The sequence below is a fragment of the Solenopsis invicta genome, chromosome 3 (genome assembly GCF_016802725.1).
Source record: "Solenopsis invicta isolate M01_SB chromosome 3, UNIL_Sinv_3.0, whole genome shotgun sequence".
Classification (NCBI taxonomy): Eukaryota; Metazoa; Arthropoda; class Insecta; order Hymenoptera; family Formicidae; genus Solenopsis; species Solenopsis invicta.
In genome coordinates this window covers 25,023,037-25,047,298 of record NC_052666.1, presented here as the reverse complement: position 1 = coordinate 25,047,298, position 24,262 = coordinate 25,023,037, and the positions used below count along the sequence as shown (strand labels likewise).

Below are 24,262 nucleotides of genomic sequence, written 5' to 3'. Positions count from 1 at the left end.
AATTGTTTTCATTAATAATTTATAGATTAATGATATACTGAATTTATATTATGTGTACAACATTCTTGTATGTCTCAAGTTTTTGTATTATTTTTCTGTATAATATCTAAGGAGCAACATTTTTATAATAGTAAAACATTAAAATTTAATTTGTATATATTCTTAAAGTATTAAAGAGATCAGAAATGGTTTTGGGAGAAAGTGAGAGACAGCAAAATCACAAATTTTAATGTTTTTTCTAGTAGACGTTGGAAAGGGTCACGGAAATGATTAAAAAGTATTATGATTTCTAAAGGGAGAAATTAGAAAGGATTTGAAAGAAAGTTTGTTTGGCACTTCTAGACAAAGAAGTATTACCTCCAAAATAAAACCTGAAAAATTTTTGTTTGTAGTTATTTTATGACCCAACTTACGTTGGGTACGAAAAAAATTAGTCTATAGACTCATCAATTGTTCCCCTCCACGGAAATCTTTAGTAAAAGGCGAAAGATTTATGCGTGAATTGAAGGGAAACCAGAGTGCCGGAACGTGCTTGATACGTGCCTCTTATAGCATATAATGGTGAATCTTGTTTACGAGGTTTCGTGCCCTCTAGTGGTTATTGCAAGTGTTAGCTGTTCGGCACAAAAGCGTAGGCAGACGCAGGCCCAGAGGATCACGAACTTGTTCTTCTAGTTTATCTTACCGATTTTAATGTAACCGACAGTCTTGTTTGGCCGCTTCGTAACGACTCATTTTATCTCAGGAATAAGTAATTATACTATACACTAAATGCGTCATAATTAATCGCGTCAAATAATTTAAATCATTTAAATGTAATTTTTAAAATTTTAATTTATACTTACAGTACAAGTTTTTAAATTTAATTTTGCAGAAACTTTGTTGAATAAAAATGTTTAAAAATTTATTTTTTTGTGTATAGAAAATTACGTTTTGGAAATGTACATTAAGAAATTTTATTGTCCTTACAATAATAAAAAGAAAATATTAGTTGAAGTTAATACTAGAATGAGTAATCTATTATCGAAACCTTGAAACTCTGTTTCTGTCCTGTTACAAGAAAAACCCGTAATAAATGGTAATAAAAGTAACACGGCGTCACAAGAATCCAATTTTCTACCGCTACCACGAATTTCTTCCTGTCCCATTCTTGTGAATTACTGGGTGTGCTGACTGCGCTCCGAAAAAGTTTGCCAAATTTTATATATTTTCTCTAACTTTTTTACTGTTTAATATAAAAATGTTATATATAATATAAGACTTACAATCATTTAATATATATTTGCAAAATATATTGTACGTTAATTCTTTCCAATTGTTTTATTATAATATTTATTATAATATTTAATAAAATGTAATAAACACTCAGAATTGTTCCATAATTTAAATTCCATTCTTTTACTCTTCTTGTATAAATGTTTACTAGATTTCACATTATATTTAATGTTTAATTTATATTGAGATAATAAGATTAAGAGATATATTTATGGAGACCATTTTTATATCTAGCATATAAATTTGTCTGCATACAAATTTTTAACCTAAAGTTAACTTTAATACCTGCATGTTTTTCTTTAGTTAAATTTTTAATTTTATTTAAATTAATAGTGTACATACGATGTATTACAATAAGTATTTTGTAGCGGAGTCTTATATAGAATTTTAGAGAAGAGCCTCTCGAAGGGGGCGTAGCTCAGATGGTAGAGCGCTCGCTTAGCATGCGAGAGGTACCGGGATCGATACCCGGCGCCTCCAAAGATACTTTTTTTTATTGTTTCTTAAAAAAAATTATTGTAATGAAAAAGGAAAACAACAGGTAGCAGAAAATTATTCACTCAAGTTTTTTATTTATTTTTTTTCGATATGAAAATATTTTTTTATACTTTTATTATTGAAGCCTTATATGGTCATTCTCGTTGCACAAACTAAATTTTTTATTGTTTTGTTTTTTGCAACTGATTTTAGAGTCAAAATTCGAATATTTGCGGCCAAAATTTGTTGTCGTTAATTATGGGAAAAAAAATAAACCTTAGAAGCTTGCAATTTTTTAATTTTAATAACTTTTGTCTGATATTGTAGAATTAAAATGTATTTAAGTCAAGTTTAAACTTAATCTATATTAATGGAAATAGATATTGAAAAATTTTATGTAACATTGTTGTAAAACAGTATGTCAAATTTTTCTATATAAAAATAACATTCTCTCCTCACATAGGCGCCGTGGCTTAGTTGGTTAAAGCGCCTGTCTAGTAAACAGGAGATCGAGGGTTCGAATCCCTCCGGGGCCTCAATCCCGCTGATTCAATCGGTGGGGTCATAATTTTTTTTTTAAATATTTTGAATATTGGTATTAGTTTTTAAAGTATAAAGATATGAAATATGAGGCCCATTATTTGTACTTTAATTTAAAAATAAATTATTAAATGTAGACATAAACTTGCTAAATTATTAAATGAAACAATTACTAAAAGAAATCTCAAATTCTCACAATAACATTTTTGTACGCAAAAATTTTATCTATTTCAAATTTTTTAATGTTATTTAAATTTTTTATTAAATGTTTTAACATTAATTATCAAAAGCGTTAAACAGATAATTATCACAATTATTATTAAGTGCTTAATTATTATAGCCAATTGAAGTTACTAATAATTGATAAAGAATAAAAGATTATATTATACTAATGGCTGCAAAATTTCTGTCATAATCAGAAATGATTCCATCTATAAATTATCATATAACTATTGCGTTTAAAATATCGTTACTTGATATGTAATATTCAGTTTTTAAGAAAATATTTTTAATTGATATAAAATAACAAAAATTTATTTATTACAATGCATATCTAGAGGCGCGGTCGCGACTCGCGCCTATGTAGAAAATTTTTTTTTATAAAAGTCGCAGACCGACCCTCTTTTACGCGAGTCAGCGAGTTCCAAGCACGCGAGATTATCAGATCTCAGTAACGGCTGAACCGATCAAGTTCTGAGTAGTCTCAAACGACAGCTTGGCCCCGACTTGTATAATACAAGTATTTTTATTTTTTCTCTCCGTGCCCTACGAGCGGAGATATCGCGACGCAAATCTAAATATTCATCTTTAATCTTTAAGGTGATGCTAAAGTCGTCCTTTTTTACCGACCGAACGTTATATATATATATATATATATATATATATATATATACACACACACACACACGTTTAAATTATGTATCTATATATATATATATATATATATATATATATATATATATATATAAAATTTTACGCATTTTTTTGAATAAACGTATATCATGTTTATTAGAAGATTACAAAATTTCAAGATATTTAATTTAAGTAAATACCACTTAGGTTGGAATAAGAGATTTTGTAAAAAATATTAATTAATACATGTTATTTGGGTTGAAAGAATAAAGATTTTTAGGTGCGCGCACACACATAGGCGCCTTTTTTATCTTTTTTTTGAAAAGGTAAATACCACTTAGGTTGGAAGAAGAGATTTTGTAGAAAATATTAATACATATCATTTGGTTTAAAAAAATATATCTTATACATAAATAATATTATAAATTTCATCATTTTTTATACAACAAAAAGACAAGGGTTTATTAAGATTCTTTTTCAAATAAAAAAAAAGAAAGATTTCATACTTAAAATATTTTTATAGTAGTAAATAGTATGAAGTTTTTATTATTATAATTTATTATTATAATCTTAGAAATAACAAAAAAAGAAGATAAAATTAACTGTTACGTAAGTTATTTGTAAACGTTGTAGATCTTTTAAAATTATCCGCCAAGGCCACGATTCATTGACTGATTAGATACGTTAAATTGTTATGTTTAGTTCTGTATCTTTAAATGATGTTATAGTACCATCGCGCAAGTTATTTGTATTATGTAATATCTGCACAAAATTTATCATAACGATACCGTGAAGGTTACAGATTTGTTCCATTCATTGTTTATTCATTGCGTAAACATCCTTAATTAATCTAAGAATGTTAAATCAAATTAACGACTACTAAAAGGATCGATGGGGTCAAAACGTTGTATGTTGCTTTTGAGTTTCCTTTTTCGTATGTGACGCATACGAGCTGTTAAAAAACAATCTACGAGAGAGAATAGAGTATTTTAAGGCGCGTGTATATACGCTCATCTGTTGACAATCGATACTAAAATGTCGTTTCATTTATTGTATATTGAACGTGACAATTTGAAAACTTTTTAAGTCTAAGCATTGAGTGTCCGCAGATTAATTTTAAAAATAGATTTTTTAATAAATCTGAAAAAAAAGATCTTTTCTCTCAGATTTTGTTGAAAAAAAAAATCAGTTTGTAGATTTTGATTTTTAAGATTAGGTATTTTAATAATTACCTTTCACATATAATCTTTATTAATGAGAAATTCATTTAAAATTAGTTTAATCTGTTATCGAAATTTGATACAATAAAAATAAACCACCTTCTATAGTTATATATTAATTCGTAAAATGATATAATTAATCGCACTTAAATGTTCATGGAATTCTAATAAACTCAGAATTAATGTATACATTGATACATACCTTAAGATAAAATATATTTATAAAAAGAAAAGATGTTAAAAATATAAATCTAAAGTAGAAATATTTGCAATTAATGAGATGTTATTCTATTTAATTCTTAATATGTTCCTTTCATATGTCATTACATGTATGTTATTCATATAATTGTGTACATACCTGTGATTTAGCGTACACATTTATAGGAATAAATCGATAAAACGGTGTCACTGATTTATTGACTTGGTATGCAAGACGATCAAAAATAATTTTGCTTGGGTTGTGTATAGTTTTCACAGCTCTTATTATCGCGCACCGGATTATTATCATCTAACCGACAGGATGTTTATTAATAGTTACATAAGAGGTAATCTTATGATAAAAGTATGATAAGCGTATGATAAAGTAAACGAAAACAGAAAAATAACTTTATCGTTTTACCCCTCCATTCAATTTAAACTTACATATAAAAAATGCGCAAACAACGTAGCTGCATTAAAACCGCATGTTTGCACGGTGTATTATCGCGGGTGTGCAGTGTCCACAACTTTTAGAAGCACGGACGCAATTTGGAATATTGTAAAGTAAGTATTTTAACCCTTAAACACACTGATCCTGTAAAATACGGAAACACATTTTTGGGTCTGGGAGACTTTTTCAACTTTGAGAAGCTAAATCTTTGATTACAATCAATATTTTTCTACGATTTTTTTTTAAAACGAAAGTTCAAAATCTCAGGAGTGTGACTGCACAATCGGCATTGCCGAAAAATAATTTATTGTGAAGTTATAAAAGAAAAACCATTAAGCAAAAATGAGAAATTGGTCAAAAATCCACTTTTTCTTTAAAAAATCATATCTTTGCAACAAAAAACATTTAAGGACTTTCAAATACGGCGTTTTAAAGCTAAAGAGTCACACTTTCAAAATAAAATTTGGCAAAGTCATTCTTTTTAAAAAGTATAATTATGTAACATGGAGAATATAAAGTATTTTTGGGCATCTAAAAATCTATTTAAAAAAAAAAATTATATTTTTGCAACAAAAAACTTTGAAGAACTTTACAATATGGCGTTTTAAGCTAAAGATTCATACTTTCAAAAAAAAATTATATCATTGTTATTTCTTTTAAAAAATGTACTTATGTAATAAGGCAAATATGAGGTATTTTTGATTAAATCGTGTCTAAAATTGAAAATTGATGTTTCATGATATATTTCGGAAAAATACCCTTTTCTACAGCATTTCATAGTATTCCAACTTTAGACAAAGTACATGCGAGTAACATTCGCAAACCGACCTGTTCGAACGTATTTTATCCAGCTTTTTTTATGTAAAATACTCACAAAAAAAGTTTCACTTACCCACAAAACCCACGTGGTACTATCTCTTCTCTGTATTGTCAATGAAAAATCTTTCTATTTCAAAAATTCAAGAGATAGCATCTTTAATTCTCATTGAAAAATTTTATTCCAACTCAAGTGGTATTTCAACATTTAATTTCAAAGAATTAAAGAGGAAACAATACAAAATGAGAAAATTTTATTGAAATAAAAAATTCTTCTATAGACTTCTATAGATCGACAGACAATTCTGCGTTGTTTGTTTTAAATTACGTTTGCCAACTATGTTAGGGAGATGCGATGAGAAGGAAACGCGGCGTGTCTTGTACGTTTACGTTAATATGTAACAGGAGCGAATACAGATTATCAATACGAGAGCAAGCATTTCATATTTTATTGTTGACTGATACATTTAAAACGCCATAACTTCAAAAATAAATAGTTTCGAGATATATATCTGCGAATAAGCGTGTGAACGAATATATTTCGATCGTAAAGTATTACGATAAATGATGCATTTTAATTGAATATAAATAGCAATAATTTTAAGTAATTTCATATAATGTAACTTTTGTACTTAAAAGAAATAAAAAAATAAAAAATTCAAAGTAGTTATAGGCCGATTCGGGAGCACTATGTGTTAGTGCATATGTATACGTGTACGTGTATGTGTGTGAGGGACGTTACAAGGGTCAGGTATATTCGCTGTCTTTCTCCCTCTCTCTTTCCCTCTCTTTCCAATAACGGTTTTTCCCGAATCATTGTTATATGCTGAACTAATTTTTCATAAAATTGATATGAATTTTTATTATGTTTATATTAGGTTGATATTAACCTAATTAAAATAACGTAAACAAAATTTATGAAAAAGAATTGGCCATGACCATGACTTTACTCATTTCGTTCATGGCCTCATTTTATTTGACTCTAAAAATATTGCGTTTTATGTAGACAATTTTGCGACACATTTATTGAATACAGCTAGAGAATTCTTTCTAATGAGCGTAATAAAACGAGATGTATGTTAAATGTGATTATGTGAAATAATATTTTATTTACGCAAAATAAATTTTTAAAATAAATACACGTTGCAATAATTATTTATAATTTTACGATCATGCTGTTATTTTGCTTACGTTCTTTAATAATTCTAATTAGACTATAAAATTATTTGCATAATTGTATTTAGTGTCTTAAAAAAGTGAACAAAATGATCATAATTGTCAAACGTTGATGTAAGAAAAAGTGGAAGTCTGTTTTAATGTTACCAGAAACATCTTTTACTTTGTTTTAAGTCGACACAACACACTTTGGATGTTATATAAATCATTTCAACTCTTGTTATTTAACGAGTACTTTTATATTTTATTCGAATTATTATTTAAATAATTTACGTACTGTTTTATATAAGTTACTTATAAAAATATGTAAAAGTCTAAATGTATAGAAAATATAAAGTAAATACATATAAATTTTTCGGAAAAAATTGATCTTACATTTTCTTATTTTTAATAATTTTCTTTTTTTTGCCTAATCTTATCTTTAATCGTAATAATATAATAATTACAAGTGTGTTAATAGACTACGCAATAGTTACTTAACAAGAAAAGAAAATTATATAGAATGATCTTATTGTTAGTCTATCTTAAATAGGAAATTTGAAAGCGACACAGCGATAAATACAGCAATCATCTTCAGCTTTCTATTTGCATTACACTTCTACTTTCTATTTGTGAATAAAAATTAATCTTTGGCTTTTAGATCTTGTACTAATTATAATTGATCGGAGCGAAGTAAATAAAAATAAAAATTTTAATAAAATTAATATGGATATATTAGTTTTCTCGGATTTACAAGCAATACAAATTCGATTTATAACATTTGCTGACTGAATTTTACTTGGCGTACCTGACGAAAATTATTCTAAATAACTCCACTCAATCTATTGTGGAAACTGGAGAAAGAACTAAGAAAAAAAAAATTCTCTGCATTCAATCGTGGAATGTGATGTGTCATAATACTTGCAGCGGACATCTGTCACCAAACTGAAAGTTGCGAAAGTGGGTCATTGAGAAACCTGTTAAATTTCTAAAAAAGACGGGCTCGTCTGGGATTTGGACCCGGGACCTCTCACACCTTAAACGAGAATCATCTCTAAATGAGTTATATCAAGAACTTGTTTCCAGACTTCCCGAAATGTCAAATATCAGTCAATCAAATATATTGACATAGTTTGTTTCATTTATATACAATGATAGATAAAGCATTAATTGTAGATGTTTAAAATTTATTTTAAAGTCTCTTATCTGATAGTCTACACATAAATTCATACTAAAATGTGTAATAAAAAGTTTAGTAAATTAATAAAAATCAAAAAATAGCTATGTTGAATGTAATATAAAGTATCATTATTTTTTTTTATACTTTAAAAATAAAAATATTGGACAACTTGACGATAAGGAACCAGAAAATCTTTAACAATAAGAGAAGAATGAATGACGAGCAGGACAGATAATGAGAATGAGAAACTAACAATAAACATACTGTAAAAAGAGGCAATGAATGAAATGTTTCACGATATCCGATTCAAACGGAAACTATACAAATAGCCAGTGATGCACGTAATTACTTCAACACATTAAACATTTGTTATTAGATAAATAGTTTTTTTTTGTATTATTTTTAATTGACTTTGCGATCATGTGGAAGATCAAGAAAGAAAAAGTTTTCGTAAGGCTCGTTGGTCTAGGGGTATGATTCTCGCTTCGGGTGCGAGAGGTCCCGGGTTCAAATCCCGGACGAGCCCATAATCCTCTTTTGCTTTTTATTTTTATATAATGTTTAAAGTTAATGATGAAAATTAATTTTAATGAAGCTTTTTCGTAATAATTATTATTCTGGTATGAACATTAATAATAAAAAATTCATTACGTTCAAATTGTATTAAAATATAATTTAAAGCAATTGGAGGAAATATTGTTTTGAATATTAATAGAAAAAAATTTTAAGCTTGTCGTGTGTTTAAGCCGAGATTTAAATGGAGTTTTAAAAATACTTTTATATACAATTATTACTTGTTAAATAAATAAATGTAAAATCGTATAAAATCTATTTATGTAAATATATACTTAAATATATATTTTAAATATTTATTTTTATATATTTTTTAAATAAATATATTAAAATGGATTTTATATAATTTATATTGGTTAGTATTAACCAATTGTAGACTTGTACTATACGTAAGTAATTATTGAACGCCTCGTCTAACAGATAAAACTTTACACCGATAAGACTCATCAGTATGATTCGCAAAGAAATCTTTGGCTGTATTAATTTTAAATATAAGAATGTTTACTACAATATACATATATACATAGTATTGTAATGAAAAAATTCAAGACGTTTTTCGATTCTTTTAATAGTTTGGATAATTTCTTTATTTATGTTCACAATAATTAAAACTGTAAGTATATAGCAATTGTACCAAGATCATAGATTATAATAAAAATCATTAGTGTCTTAAAATCGAACAAAACCGAATTTTTTCCGTTTTTGGCAAAATAGGAAAAAAAAAGGTGCATTGTTAAGTCTCGGATGTTATGCTTTATGAAAAAAGCAACTTAATGCATTATCAGCCAAAGACATATAAAGCATAAAATTGTGAGTGGTTTATTGCAGTGAAAGATCTTTATACAATGGTTTACTCTTACTGCTTACTGGAGAAGAGAAACGAAAAGGTACAAAAATATGCGATTAAGAGGAAACGTATCTAGGCCATACGAATTGATTTACAAAGGTAGACAAGTTTTTTCACGAATTTTTTTGAAGATGGAGGAATATTATAATTTTGAATCCTTATAAACTTGATTTTATACTGACCCATTATTTTATTCATGTCTAGCTTATATTTTATATCGAATTTGTATTATGTAAACTTTTAAATGTTGAATGTTAAATATGTAAAATATTTTCCGATGTATTGTGTTTGATAAAAATCAATACAAAAGCTGGATATTAATTACATTTAATGTTTTTTTCTTATTAATTTACGCAATTTAATTAACTGATTCATTGCTAATATATTTCTTCTCTTGATTAGATATATTAAAGACTTTATCACTCATACAATTTTAAATTAAACGAATAAAGACAAGGATTCATATTCTTAATTTATTTTTATCGATAAATATGCATACAGTTTACGTTACAAAATCTTAAATAAATGTACTTACTATTGAAAAGTGAGTTGAGAATATGGACCTATGAAATTAAAAAATTCATTATGATGAACATAAATTGTACACAATTAGTTAATTAATTTAATTAAAAATTGTTTTATTATTTTTATATATCATTCACTTAAAATTAAAAAATTTAACAGTTGTTTGATTAAAAGAAGATGTCATGTTTTCAGAGCATCAGAAAAGAATTGCTTCCGCGACCGTCAAATTTGGTGTGATTACAGAGAAAGCAAGTGAAAGTTTTCTGGGGGTGGTGGTATTTAACGTTAGAGAACGGTATTCGACTGAAAACACTTCCGAATCGTTCATCGGCACGCGCGTCCATCTCGAGTCGTATAGATCAGTCAGTTAAATTTTTTCACATACCGTATTGTACGCTATTCGATGGTGACAGCGAAATACGAATTTCGGATTCAAGTGAAAGATTGTTGGCATATAACGTTTGTAGTGCATACAAAGTGAAATTTTTGCTGTTCCGTGCAAAACGCGACTCGTAGATGATAAAGGTACAGATTCGATAATAGATCGTATGTATAAAAACAAAATAAAAATATTTGTCTTGCGAATAGAAAGATAAATACGGAGCACGATTTTATCCGGATTTATTCTTGCGTTTTGTACGTAGGAAAATCTTTTTCTCTCGCTATCAAGCATTTTTGCGCTATCTTTTAACAGTTAAATAATTGCTGTTGTAATAGTATTGTTTATAATATAATAGTGCAGAGAATTTTATGTGCTTATGCAATATGATAATTTTATTTAAAAATACAAAAATAAAAATATGTGTATCATATACTTGCGATACTGCATTTCTTTGTAAAGTACTTGCAATTTAGGATTAAAAGAAATGCTAATGTGATTTTAAGTGTTCAAGGAATTATTTTGTGTTCAGTAAATTAATAAGTACGAAGTTTAAGTCAAGATCATTAATTATAATCATCTTGATAAAATAAAGTTTATGTAATAAAGCACAAACATAGCACAGTTTTATCCAAATAATGTCCCATGGATGTCTTTAGAACATTTAAATGTTCTTTGATTTAAAGACTTTGAACACCTCATAGACATTTTTATAGGAAGTCATAGGAAGTCTGTGCTGTGGAGGTACAGTTCTATAATTGTTCATGAGATATTTGTAATGTGCATAAGCTTTATCTTCATCGGTAAATTAAAAGCCGCAGTTCATGGCTTTGCTCCACTACTTTGTATTATAAAAAAATTTTAATTAAAACGAAGTTTTTCAATTTGTCGTTACAGTGCGATTGCGTCGCGTAGTGAATTTAGAAAATATGAACACGTCGGAATTTGTGGAATTTGCTAAGGCGACTATAGACTACGTTGCGGATTATACTGAGACTTTGAGAAGCAAAAACGTATTGCCGGATGTGGAGCCGGGTTACCTTAGTAAGTTATTGCCTAAAGAAGCTCCGCAAAAATCTGAGAAATGGCAAGAGGTGCTAAAAGATGTGGAACAATACATTATGCCAGGGGTAAATTTTTTTTAAATCCTGTATTAGCTATAAAAGACATTATTACGTTAAGACTTACTTGTAATAGTAAATTTTAATAATTAGAATTAATAAAAATAGAAAGTACTGCAGAGAAGAAAATTTATTTTTCTGATATTAAAAATAAAAAAGGACACATACGTTTAATAAATTAAACAAGTTTAATAAATTTAATAAAAATACATTAAAAATTAGGAACTGTAGCCTGTACAGTAAGTTAATATTCTATTTTAGTTTTTTTTTCTTATACAATTTATTTATTTTTTTGCTTTAACTTATAGTAAATAAATTTTTAATATTTTTAAATTTGTATAAAAAATTTTCTCTTTTTATATCATGTTATTATGATAAAAAAAAGAGAATGAGTTATTATTTCTATCAATATGTACAGATAACACACTGGAACTCGCCACATTTTCACGCATATTTCCCAACGGCTAACTCTTATCCGGCTATCGTTGCTGAAATTTTGAGCTGCGCTATCGGGTGTATCGGTTTTAGCTGGATAACATCTCCGGCTTGCACCGAACTCGAGGTCATTACATGTAATTGGCTTGGCAAATTGTTAGGGCTACCTAATGAATTTTTGAATTCTCCTAATGGGACAGGTGGAGGCGTCATTCAGGTAATTGTTATGTACAAGTAATATATAATACATTGAGCACAATCAGACTATTCTACAGTTTTTTAACAAAATAAATATAAAATATATATAACTGCAATGATGTTTTTTATTTAATATGAAATAATATTTTTACTCTTCAGAGAGTGATTGAGATGATATTACCACATTTATATAAAATATATAAAGTTATGAAAAAAAAATGGGCTCGTCCGGGATTTGAACCCGGGACCTCTCGCACCCTAAGCGAGAATCATACCCCTAGACCAACGAGCCACTGATCGTTGATTGTTATAAACATCCACAGACAAAATTAATAAATTTTAGTCACTATAAAAAGCTATTTCATTTGTTTTGAATAAATATTGTAATCATAAATATATAAAATATTATATATTAAATGTAATTTACACATAAATTGTAATATATATTTGTAATATATACTTGTAATTTATATATTTGTATTATATTTGCATACAATTTATATTATACAATTATATTATATAATTCTCTTTGTTAGAAAAAATATTATTTATACATATTTTTACTAATTTTATTTTTCATTTAAATAAAATTAGTAAAAATATGTATAAATAATATTCATCATTCTGTTTATAAATCTTAATTTTTTACTCTTATTATAATAATTACCATTCTTTTTAATATGTTTAATATTGTGACCAATATAAAATTACAAAATTATTAATAAAAAAAATTTAGATATATTTTACTTAATTTATTCATTTTAGTAATTAGTTTATGGATTACAGGGATCTGCAAGTGAATGTACATTTCTATGTCTGTTAGCTGCGAAAGACCATACAACGCGTCGAGTAAAACGTCTTCATTCCGAGATGGATGAGAATCATATTAAATCTAAATTAGTCGCATATACCTCCAGTAAGTACAAATAAAAAAAGAATTACATAATTTGCCATTTATGCAATAAAATGTTATTTAATTGTTGAGCAAATAAAATAGTACAATAAGTACATTTATTTTATTAATTTTACTTCTCGCAAATTAACTACTTACATCTTTAGATTGACTCTATATGGGATATTTACATAAACATATATTTTTACCAATTTTTAGATCAGTCCAATTCTTCAGTGGAGAAGGCAGGAATTTTAGGATCAATGCCAATGAGGTTACTACCAGTGGATGATAAGTGCTCTCTACGCGGAGAAACTTTGAAGAAAGCAATACAGGAAGATTTGGAGAAAGGTCTTATACCGTCTTACGTCGTCGCTACTTTAGGAACTACTGGCACCTGTGCTTTCGACAATATCGACGAGATAGGGCCAATATGCAAAGAATATAACATATGGTTGCACATTGACGCTGCTTACGCAGGTGCAATTTATTTCTTCTTTATTAACTTTGCATATTTTACATAATTCATGTAAAATACGTTACATCAAATAATCGTTATTTATTAATTAGAAAAAGATTAGATTCGTGCTATTTGAGTAATTGCTGGCTACGATTATAATTATTTATATTTTTAATAAATATTACAACAAAATTATAAATTGCTTTAATTATATTAATTCAGGTGCAGCATTTGTATGTCCGGAATATCGTCATTTAATGTCCGGCGTTCAGTATGCGGATTCTTTTAACGTGAACGCGCACAAGTGGTTACTTACAAATTTTGATGCTTCGGTATTGTGGTACGTATATTAATAATATTATTGCACGGGTTGAATGATAATCTTTTTGAAATAGCTTATTTAAATGTAATCACACAAATAACTGAGAAAGCGTCAAGTACGTTACTTGATACTTTTTCAGTTATTTATATGTGATAATCTTTTTGTTGAAGCAACTAGAAATTTAGCTATATGTAGTTGTGAATATAATTGTTACACTATTAAAATAATTATATTGGATGCTCAACTTGATTTTTAGAATATCCAAATTTTTTATTATCATGAGTCTATAGGGTAAAGTCGCTTATGGGATAGGTTCCTAATATATGGTAGCGAGGTTTCTGTTATATTAATAAACGCATATGGTTGTTACCATCATAAACTTATTACTCTTTGGGTGAAATCTGTTTAGTAGAAAATTCATTATTAGGTCATGCGTGCAGTCGTTAAAAAAAATTTTTGAAATTGGATGTTACCAAGTTTTATTAGTCTTTAAACCTTGTTTATTATAAAATAAAAAAATATTTGATGATAAATTTTGCAATAGATAGAGTAAAGTTGTTAGTAAAAAAAGTTAATAAAAAAATACGGAATGTGATGATTTGCTTAATTGTAAATATTAAATTTGGTGATCGTGAATTTGCAAAGCGTGGAACTCGTAATATGAGACACTCAAAAATCCTTATTTATTATTGCATATTCTGATTTCGAGAGTTTTTCAAAATGTTATAATAATGTTTTTCATTGAGGACTTTTGAAGTATGAGGCTTGAAAGTTATGAATTTCAGCATTAACACTGAGACTCTAAAATATCTCGAGGAGAATAGATTTTGGAGCAAAATGTTACGTACAAAAGTTTTTGAATATCGAAAGAGCTATTCGATAAGCCAACTAGATTTTGAGTCTGGAACTTAATTTGAACGTAGTAATAAGACCAATCTTATATAAAAAGGAACTTTTGTGTTTCATATTAGACATCTTTTTTTTTCGAGTTAGCAAAATTGGCAATTTTAACAAAAAATTTCTTATACAACAAACTATAACTATTATCGATTGCTCTGGCGAGTTTATTTTATAATAAACAAGGTTTAAAGACTCAATAAAACTTAAATATATTTATTGTAAGTCGGATGTAAAAACAGGAATTAATGGTATAAATTAAATAAATTATAAGTCTTTAAAAAAATATCTCATAACGGGCAACTTTACCCTATATTTTGATTATTGTCAGTTTATATAATTATTTTTATAGTCTAACATAAATTTATTTTTAGTTGTATAATCTAAATTTATGGATTTCTTTTAAACCATATTTTTGTTTAGAATATAAAAAATATTTATTTAATTATTGTTACTAGTAAATTTCTTTTTGTAAATTTTTTTATATAGTAATGTTTCACTGCATTGCTTTTATAATAAATAAATATTCAACTTTTTATACTTGCGTTTACATTTTTTTAATAAAAAAATTTAGATATAATTAAATTTAGATTTTTTAAAATTTAATTTGAATAAATAAGAAAAAATAGCATTTAAATAAATTTTTAAATTAAGTAGAAACAATTTTTTTTATCAAAATATAAATATATGAAGAGTAGCGTACGAGAGTAATAACAAGATAATTTATAGAATAAACTTGTAATAATTTATATTTTTAGGGTAAAAGATTCGAGACGACTTATAGAAACTTTCAGTGTTAACAGAATATATCTTGCCCATGATAAGGAAGGATTTGTACCGGATTATAGAGTAAGATTTTATAAATTTTTTTGACACAGTTTTTGTCTTAGTAAATTATCTAATAATATCATTAAAAATAATTTTTATGTTTGTCATTCTTGAATTTTTCTTGACACAGAATTGGCAGATACCGTTAGGTCGACGTTTCCGTTCACTAAAATTATGGTTCGTCATACGTATTTATGGAGTGCAAGGACTTCAGGAGCACATTAGACGCACCATAAAACTAGCGCAACTTTTTGAGAATTATGTCAGATCAGATGATAGGTTCGAAGTAGTCACCGAAGTGGTTATGGGTCTAGTCTGTTTCCGTATCAAGGTATCTTTTAATTATTAATTTTTTTGTTAATACACAAATTAAAATTTATTTTAATTATGGATTTCTTATCTTTTATTTTTCTATTTATAAATTTCTATTTTTAATTAAACAAATTGTACTTCTATTTATCTCGAATAATTAAATTATTACTTTCTATAGAAAATGTTATGCACTCTTTTATGTTACAATTTTAGTTCTAATCTAACTGTATTATTTTTAACATTTTTGCAATAATAAATTTAATAAATTTCTCTTTTTAGGGTGATAACAGTTTGACAAAGAAACTTGTAGACCGTCTACAGGCTAGAAAACAAATTTATCTCATCGTCAGCACGTATCAGCATAAACTTGTTGCTAGATTTGTCGTATGCAGTCGATTATGTCGTGAAGAAGATATTGCTTTCTCGTGGAATGAAATAAGTAGTCAGACGACAGAAATTTTGCAGGAAAGTTTTCGTAAACAATCGGTTCGAAACATCGTGAAATCGACAGATGATATTACGACAAGGATAGAAAATTTGAACTTAGAAACGAAAGAAATTTCGCAAAAAATATCGTAATTTTTATCTTGATCTGTAAAATTTGGGCGATTGACTTGTGTTACTCGCTCGCATTTCTTTTTGGAACAACAAAATTTGTAAAACTTTTCACGAAACAGCGAAAATTTTTAAACTTTGCATATTTAGTTTTACATTAAAATTTTAAATCATACTCATTATTGTGCAATGCTGCACATTAAAATCGTTGTACACAAATAGTACACAAATCGTTTAGCTTCAAAGTTGCGTAACTCGGTCAAAAAAAATTGTAAGAAAGAGAAATTTTAACAAAGGCATTTTGTAGGTAAAATATTGTAGTTTATGATGCTTTACTTAAATTATTCGAAAAAAAATCATTTGTCGAGCTGCAAAGTGTCAAAAATACGAAATTTTAAGGAACAAAATAAGGTGCTTAAGAGTTAACAGAATTATGTATGAACAAATGTGGTATTGATACAAATGAGTGAAGAATAGCTGCGTATACATATACACTTGTGTGCCTGTGTACGTTTGTAAGTATAACATAATTTTAAGAAAGACCAAGATAGATTTTTATCAGTATACAGAACACTGTAGTTATATAATCTTTATCCTCTCAAACATTTTTCTCATAAAAAATATAATATATAATATATTGAAATATTGTTTCAGCTGAAACAGGTTGTAAAACAGGAGGCAAACAATTAAATCTTTCATAAACAACATTAAACTTTTATTTTTATAAAGGTTTATATTTTAATCCGCTGTGTCAGCTAGTAAACAATACATCTGATTACATTTGATTAAGGCACAATATGCCAATATAAAGATGCATTAATGAAAAAATAAATATACATGTCGCTTCAGCATAAAATAAGTCTCTTTTTTTTTAACTCTTCACAAATATATGCGGAAAAATCAATTTTATTACTTAAAAAAAGTAAGTGTACACTATAAAATTTAAAATTGAAAAATATGCCATAGTAATCTTATCACTCCTATCAGTACCGTGTCACTCTGTTTTATATATGATTTTTTAATCCTTAACATTTATTTTCGAGTATTTCGATTTCCACATTTAGTCGCGCGTCAGAGACGGACCGAAAATAGAAATAAAAATTAATATAATAGAAGGAAAAATAAAATTTCAACAAAATCAAGATTACGTAACGTACTGGATCACCTTAATGTGATGGACATTAAAAATTAGGTAGCAGGTGATGTACGTAACTAGCAAAACAGCAATTTTTCGCAAAGAAAAAAACGATTTGTCTAGTAATTTAAAAAAAAAAACTATTTTTATACTTTCAATAATTCAGAGAAAATTGAGACCAAATTGTTTAAGATAGAACATTTTATACGCATATATGAAGAAACAGGCTTTAGAACGTGATTTCCTAATGCATAATGTCAGGGTCAGAGAATCATTTAAAAAGTCGAAACGTTCACGGGACAGTCAGTCACAGTTTTGTCACACTAATAAGAACATCATCGTGATAAAATCGAAAATGCATCATAGTGCAAGTACTCATGCTATTGCTATCTTTACGTCGGTAATATATATCCTCTTTGTGGTAAGATTGCATCTAATAATTTGTTTACTTTTTATTTGTTTATTTTCCTGCAAAATTATGTAACTTATTTCTTTATCTACATAGTCTTCATTATTTATTTCAGATTGTTATTATTACTCGTTTCAAAGAGACAAACTTGTCTGAAAAATGTAAGTAAATCATTGTCAAATAGTAAAAAATAATATTTATAAAATGTTCATAACTGTTCACGTCTTTCTTAAAATTAAAATAAATTTTTGTAATCAATTAATGAGTAAAAATAGTCAAATATAGACAAGACAAGATCTATTATATCTCGGATTAAAAATGTTAAATCCAAATTAATTTCAAATGTAGTTAGAAAACTATACATGATTAGTTGATCAATTTACATTCCTCTTTGAACAAGAAATCAAGATTCGGATTCAACTGACAATCGATATTGTACTTATATTTCTCATATGACATAGTTTTATAAAAATAAAAGTTTAATGTTGTTTATGAAACATTTAATTGTTTGCCTCCTGTTTTACAACCTGTTTCAGCTGAAACAATATTTTAATATATTACATTTTTTATGAGAAAAATGTTTGAGAGGATAAAAATTATATAACTACAGTGTTCTGTATACCGATGAAAATCTATCTTGGTCTTTCTTAAAATTATGTTATACTTACAAACGTACACAGGCACACAAGTGTATATGTATATGCAGCTATTCTTCACTCATTTATATCAATACCACATTTGTTCATACATAATTCTGTTAAATCTTTTAATTTTGTTGAAACTATTGTTTTACTATATTTTATTCTACACTTAAAACTACTCGTCAAAACTTTAATTTCATTTTAGTTTTTAAAATTTTTAATTGCATATTGCTTCTTTCGCGATGTTTGCACAGAACGTATGGAAATATTTTTTAATCGATTAAAACATATATGTGTTCCAAATATTTAAAAATGCATTAATTTATTAATTATTAAGTATGACATTATAGTGTAACTAATAATATTCAAATATTATTTAATTGTAGAGTGACCTCACACTAGAATAAAAAACAAAATTGAAAGAGTTAACAGAATTATGTATGAACAAATGTGGTATCGATATAAATGAGTGAAGAATAGCTGCATATACATATACACTTGTGTGCCTGTGTACGTTTGTAAGTATAACATAATTTTAAGAAAGACCAAGATAGATTTTTATCGGTATATAGAACACTGTAGTTATATAATTTTTATCCTCTCAAACATTTTTCTCATAAAAAATGTAATATATTAAAATATTGTTTCAGCTGAAACAGGTTGTAAAACAGGAGGCAAACAATTAAATGTTTCATAAACAACATTAAACTTTTATTTTTATAAAACTATGTCATATGAGAAATATAAGTACAATATCGATTGTCAGTTGAATCCGAATCTTGATATCTTGTTCAAAAAGGAATGTAAATTGATCAACTAATCATGTATAGTTTTCTAACTACATTTGAAATTAATTTGGATTTAACATTTTTAATCCGAGATATAATAGATCTTGTCTTGTCTATATTTGACTATTTTTACTCATTAATTGATTACAAAAATTTATTTTAATTTTAAGAAAGACGTGAACAGTTATGAACATTTTATAAATATTATTTTTTACTATTTGACAATGATTCACTTACATTTTCAGACAAGTATGTCTCTTTGAAACGAGTAATAATAACAACCTGAAATAAATAATGAAGACTATGTAAATAAAAAAATAAGTTTCATAATTTTGCAGGAAAATAAACAAATAAAAAGTAAACAAATTATTAGATGCAATCTTACCACAAAGAGGATATATATTACCGACATAAAGATAGCAATAGCATGAGTACTTGCACTATGATGCATTTTCGATTTTATCACGATGATGTTCTTATTAGTGTGACAAAACTGTGACTGAGTGTCCCGTGAACGTTTCGACTTTTTAAATGATTCTCTGACCCTGACATTATGCATTAGGAAATCACGTTCTAAAGCCTGTTTCTTCATATATGCGTATAAAATGTTCTATCTTAAACAATTTGGTCTCAATTTTCTCTGAATTATTGAAAGCATAAAAATAGTTTTTTTTTTAAATTACTAGACAAATCGTTTTTTTCTTTGCGAAAAATTGCTGTTTTGCTAGTTACGTACATCACCTGCTACCTAATTTTTAATGTCCATCACATTAAGGTGATCCAGTATGTTACGTAATCTTGATTTTGTTGAAATTTTATTTTTCCTTCTATTATATTAATTTTTATTTCTATTTTCGGTCCGTCTCTGACGCGCGACTAAATGTGGAAATCGAAATACTCGAAAATAAATGTTAAGGATTAAAAAATCATATATAAAACAGAGTGACACGGTACTGATAGGAGTGATAAGATTACTATGGCATATTTTTCATTTTTAAATTTTATAGTGTACACTTACTTTTTTTAAGTAATAAAATTGATTTTTCCGCATATATTTGTGAAGAGTTAAAAAAAAGGGACTTATTTTATGCTGAAGCGACATGTATATTTATTTTTTCATTAATACATCTTTATATTGGCATATTGTGCCTTAATTAGATGTAATCAGATCTATTGTTTACTGGCTGACACAACGGATTAAAATATAAACCATTATATTTTAATCTGATGTGTCAGCTAGTAAACAATAGATCCCATTAATCTAATTAAGTCTTTATGCAAAGTTTGGTTTTATTCTATTGTAAAAGATAAATATCGTTGTCCATGAAACATTTAGCTTGCCTCTTATTTTCCAACCAGTTGTTCCAGCTGAAACAATATTTCAATATATTATATAATAATATTATATATTTTTTTCCGAGAAAAATGTTTGAGAAAGAGAATAAAGATTATATGATTACAGAGTTCTGTATACGGATAAAAATCTATCTTGGTCTTTCTTAAAATTATGTTATACTTACAAACGCACACAGGCGAGTATATATGTGTATGCAGTTAATTTATTCTTCCCCCACTCGTATCGACATCATATTCGTTCATACATTCGATTCTATGAACTCTCTCAATTTTGCTTTTTGCCCATCTGTGAATTGACCCTACAATTAAATAATATTTAAATATTATGAGTCACACTGTAATGTTATACTTAATAATTAATACATTAAGGCATTTTTAAATATTTGTAATACACATATGTTTTGATCGATTAAAAAATATTTCCGTACGTTCTATGAAATACGTTCTATTAAATATATCGCGAAAGAAGCAATATGCAATTTAAAATTTTAAAAATTAAAGAGAAATTAGAGTTTTGGCAAGTAGTTTTAAGCGTAGAATAAAAGTAGTTATACAATAGTTTAATCAAAGGGTCTGGGTATAATCTAAACAATATTAATTTGGTTTTTTTCTAGATATTGGCAGCCGTTTAACTAAACCGAGAAGTATTCTGAACCCATATGTTATATATATAGATAAAGCTGGGAATTATATGCACGTAAAAACAAGAATATATGCGCATATATATGCACAAAATTTAGTAAAAATATGCAGAAATATAAGGAAATAATATAAAAATATGCAAAAATATGCAATATATATATTTATTAAATGAAAAGCAGAAAAGATAAGAAAATGAAAATAAGTGCCAAAATATAATAAAATGAACAAATAAAGTAATTTTAAGCAATATATATAATATTGTATTAACATAAAACAAAATTATTTGAATACAAAATTAAATTGAACATTTAATTTCTCACAGAATTGTAAATACTTATAATGAGATGCTTTTCTAAATTCTCAATCAAGAAAGATTGCCTGCGATTCGACAATATCTGCTTGTAAGCCGAAAAACTTCTTTCTACATCAACAGATGTAATTGGCGCGTACTTAAATTTGCAGATAATTGAGGGACTCATTTGAATATTTTCTTCATGATTTCCTTGCAATATATTGGATATCTTAGTAAGTTGAGTAAAGCCTTCATTTTTTCTTAAAACGTCTTCTAATTTAGTTTTAATCCGTTGTCCTATTGTACCTTTGATGTTGTTAATTCTGTTTTTGAAGCTTTGAATCAATTCTATAGATTCAGAGAGTTCCATATCTTGAGTTTCTAGTTTCGTTAGCAATTCGCTAATAAAACCATAATTTGCTTTAATAAAAGCTAACTCTTGAGGCAATTGCGCTTTATTTAATATATTTTTGCAATTTGTAATTACTGCCGAATCATCAGAAAAAGAACACACAATTTCTTTTATCTTTTCGAAGTTCTCTGCATAAAATAAAGTCGCATCAAGCCACGTACCCCATCTTGTAATTACGGGTTGTGGTGGAAGGGGCAGCTCGGGTAATTTATCTTTATAATATTGGACTCGTAACGGTGCTTTGATAAATACTTTTTTCGTTTTATTAACCAATCTGTTAATATCGGGGAATTCATTGCGTATTTCTTCCGCTATTCTATTAACTCCATGAGCCAAACATGTAACGTGGATCAAATTATTATAAAAAATCTTCAAATTTTGTGCTGACTTTATCATGTATGCCGCAGCGTCTGACAACATCAGTAACACTTTCTCACTTGGAACAGCATTTGGTAAATAAAACCTTGTTAAACAATCATTTATAAATTTTGAAATAGTTACATTATTTGTTCTGTCTAATTCTTGTGTACCAATTAAATATGATTTTCCGGCGCAATCTTCATTTAAAATGCCGATTAATAAATTGGCAATATATCGTCCACAAGTATCTGTTGTTTCATCTACAATAATGTAAATGTTGTTGTCGCCGATTGCATCTTTAATTTTAATCATTGTTTCCTTAAACACCATATTTACGTATTTGTTTCTTATGGTGCTACGATCAGGTATTAAAAATTTAGTGTACTTTCCCAAAAATGTTTTAAACATTGTGTTATCTAATTTCGCTAGCGGAATATTTGCACTAACTAAGGCATTACATAAGTCAAAACGAAAAGATTCCTGTTCTTCATTTTTCGATGTTGAAGCAAATGATTGATTTAAAGTACGTTGTGCTAAATTTTTATATTTTATTGAATTATTTTTATGCAAACTAGTGCCAAGGTGCTGCGTTATTTGAAATTTTTTATCGCATGATACCTAAAATAAATAATAAATTGACAAAAGAATAATAAAATGTGAACAAAATTTACTTACAATTTTACTGCAATATTTGCAGAATACACTGCCTTTATCTAAATAGAGCTCGGGATAATCTTTTATCCACAGCGATAAAAGTGAATTTGACTTCGGCATTATTAAAAATATGAGAAACGAGAACAAGTACGAAAACGAGAAATGAATTAACTCTGACTGACTAGATGCACTCTGCACTGCGCACCAACTTTTAGGCAGATCGAAGATGATCAAACATGTCAGGACACGTCCGGCAAACAGTTGAGCTCGAGGGGGTCGCGCATAACTTTTCATGCCTCTTACCATGGATGGTAAATAGATCGATCAATCACTACAAGTCCAGTCGGTATTTACCATCTACGATAAGAAGCATGAAAAGTGGTGCCCCGTCATTAAAGATTCACTCTGTATATTTCAATAACATAATTGAAAAAAAACGTAAAAATGTAATTTTACAAGAAATATGAGCAAATATGCAATTTTATAAGAAATATGCTCAAAAAAATACATATATGCAAAATATGCAAATTAAAAGTAGACTCTAACACTTTGTTTTTACGTAATTCGTGTAGATATGTAAACCCTTTTGTATTCATATGAATAATAATAAATATGCATTTTCATATAATCCCAGGTATTCTAACCCATATGTTATATATATAGCATAATCAGTAATAACTTTTAAATAACTCAATTATTCCCTTATGAAAATACGTCCAGAACTTTGTTTCAAATTCGAATACTTTTTAGACATATTAAGAAAATCTACACTTTTTTCAGAATTTTTCATATGAATTCTGAAATATTCTAAGAGATAAATAGAATTTAAGAAATTTTCTAAAAAGTTCGAAAATTGCATAGAAATTTTGAAAATTACTTTAAAAGTGACACATTTGATGTCATTTTTTATATATATTTCTCTAATTTTACTATCAACACAGCGTCTGTACAAACCTGGTAAAAATTTTTCGGAGAACTTCTATACGAATTTTGAACATTTTCAGAAATACTGAGAAAATCTACAATCTTTTTTTCATATTCAATTGGTTTAAAAGTTCTGAAAAA

General features: G+C 27.2%; 1 protein-coding gene and 5 non-coding genes across 7 annotated transcripts; 4 read left to right on the top strand and 2 right to left on the bottom strand.

The window, feature by feature from the left end:
* Positions 1–401: 401 nt before the first annotated feature.
* On the bottom strand, positions 402–522 carry LOC113003515. The gene has a single exon (XR_003268526.1). It is a non-coding gene; the product is annotated as a U5 spliceosomal RNA (small nuclear RNA).
* Positions 523–1,682: 1,160 nt separating this feature from the next.
* Trnaa-agc lies at positions 1,683–1,755 on the top strand. Its single transcript has one exon. It is a non-coding gene; the product is annotated as a tRNA-Ala (tRNA).
* Positions 1,756–2,214: 459 nt separating this feature from the next.
* Trnat-agu lies at positions 2,215–2,288 on the top strand. Its single transcript has one exon. It is a non-coding gene; the product is annotated as a tRNA-Thr (tRNA).
* A 2,729-nt stretch (positions 2,289–5,017) lies between these two features.
* On the top strand, positions 5,018–23,634 carry LOC105204753 (aromatic-L-amino-acid decarboxylase). Of its 2 annotated transcripts, none has more exons than XM_039446727.1 (9): positions 5,018–5,126; positions 11,386–11,618; positions 12,028–12,261; positions 13,029–13,158; positions 13,354–13,614; positions 13,817–13,934; positions 15,572–15,662; positions 15,772–15,972; positions 16,233–23,634. In XM_039446727.1, coding segments are annotated over exons 1-9 (1,569 nt in total). In that variant the 5' UTR covers positions 5,018–5,125; the 3' UTR covers positions 16,533–23,634. The 2 variants fall into 2 exon arrangements, with proteins under 2 accessions (XP_039302661.1, XP_039302663.1); XM_039446729.1 differs by lacking the exon at positions 5,018–5,126 and adding an exon at positions 10,277–10,634.
* Positions 8,619–8,690, top strand: Trnap-cgg. Its single transcript has one exon. It is a non-coding gene; the product is annotated as a tRNA-Pro (tRNA).
* On the bottom strand, positions 12,463–12,534 carry Trnap-agg. The gene has a single exon. It is a non-coding gene; the product is annotated as a tRNA-Pro (tRNA).
* Positions 23,635–24,262: the final 628 nt, after the last annotated feature.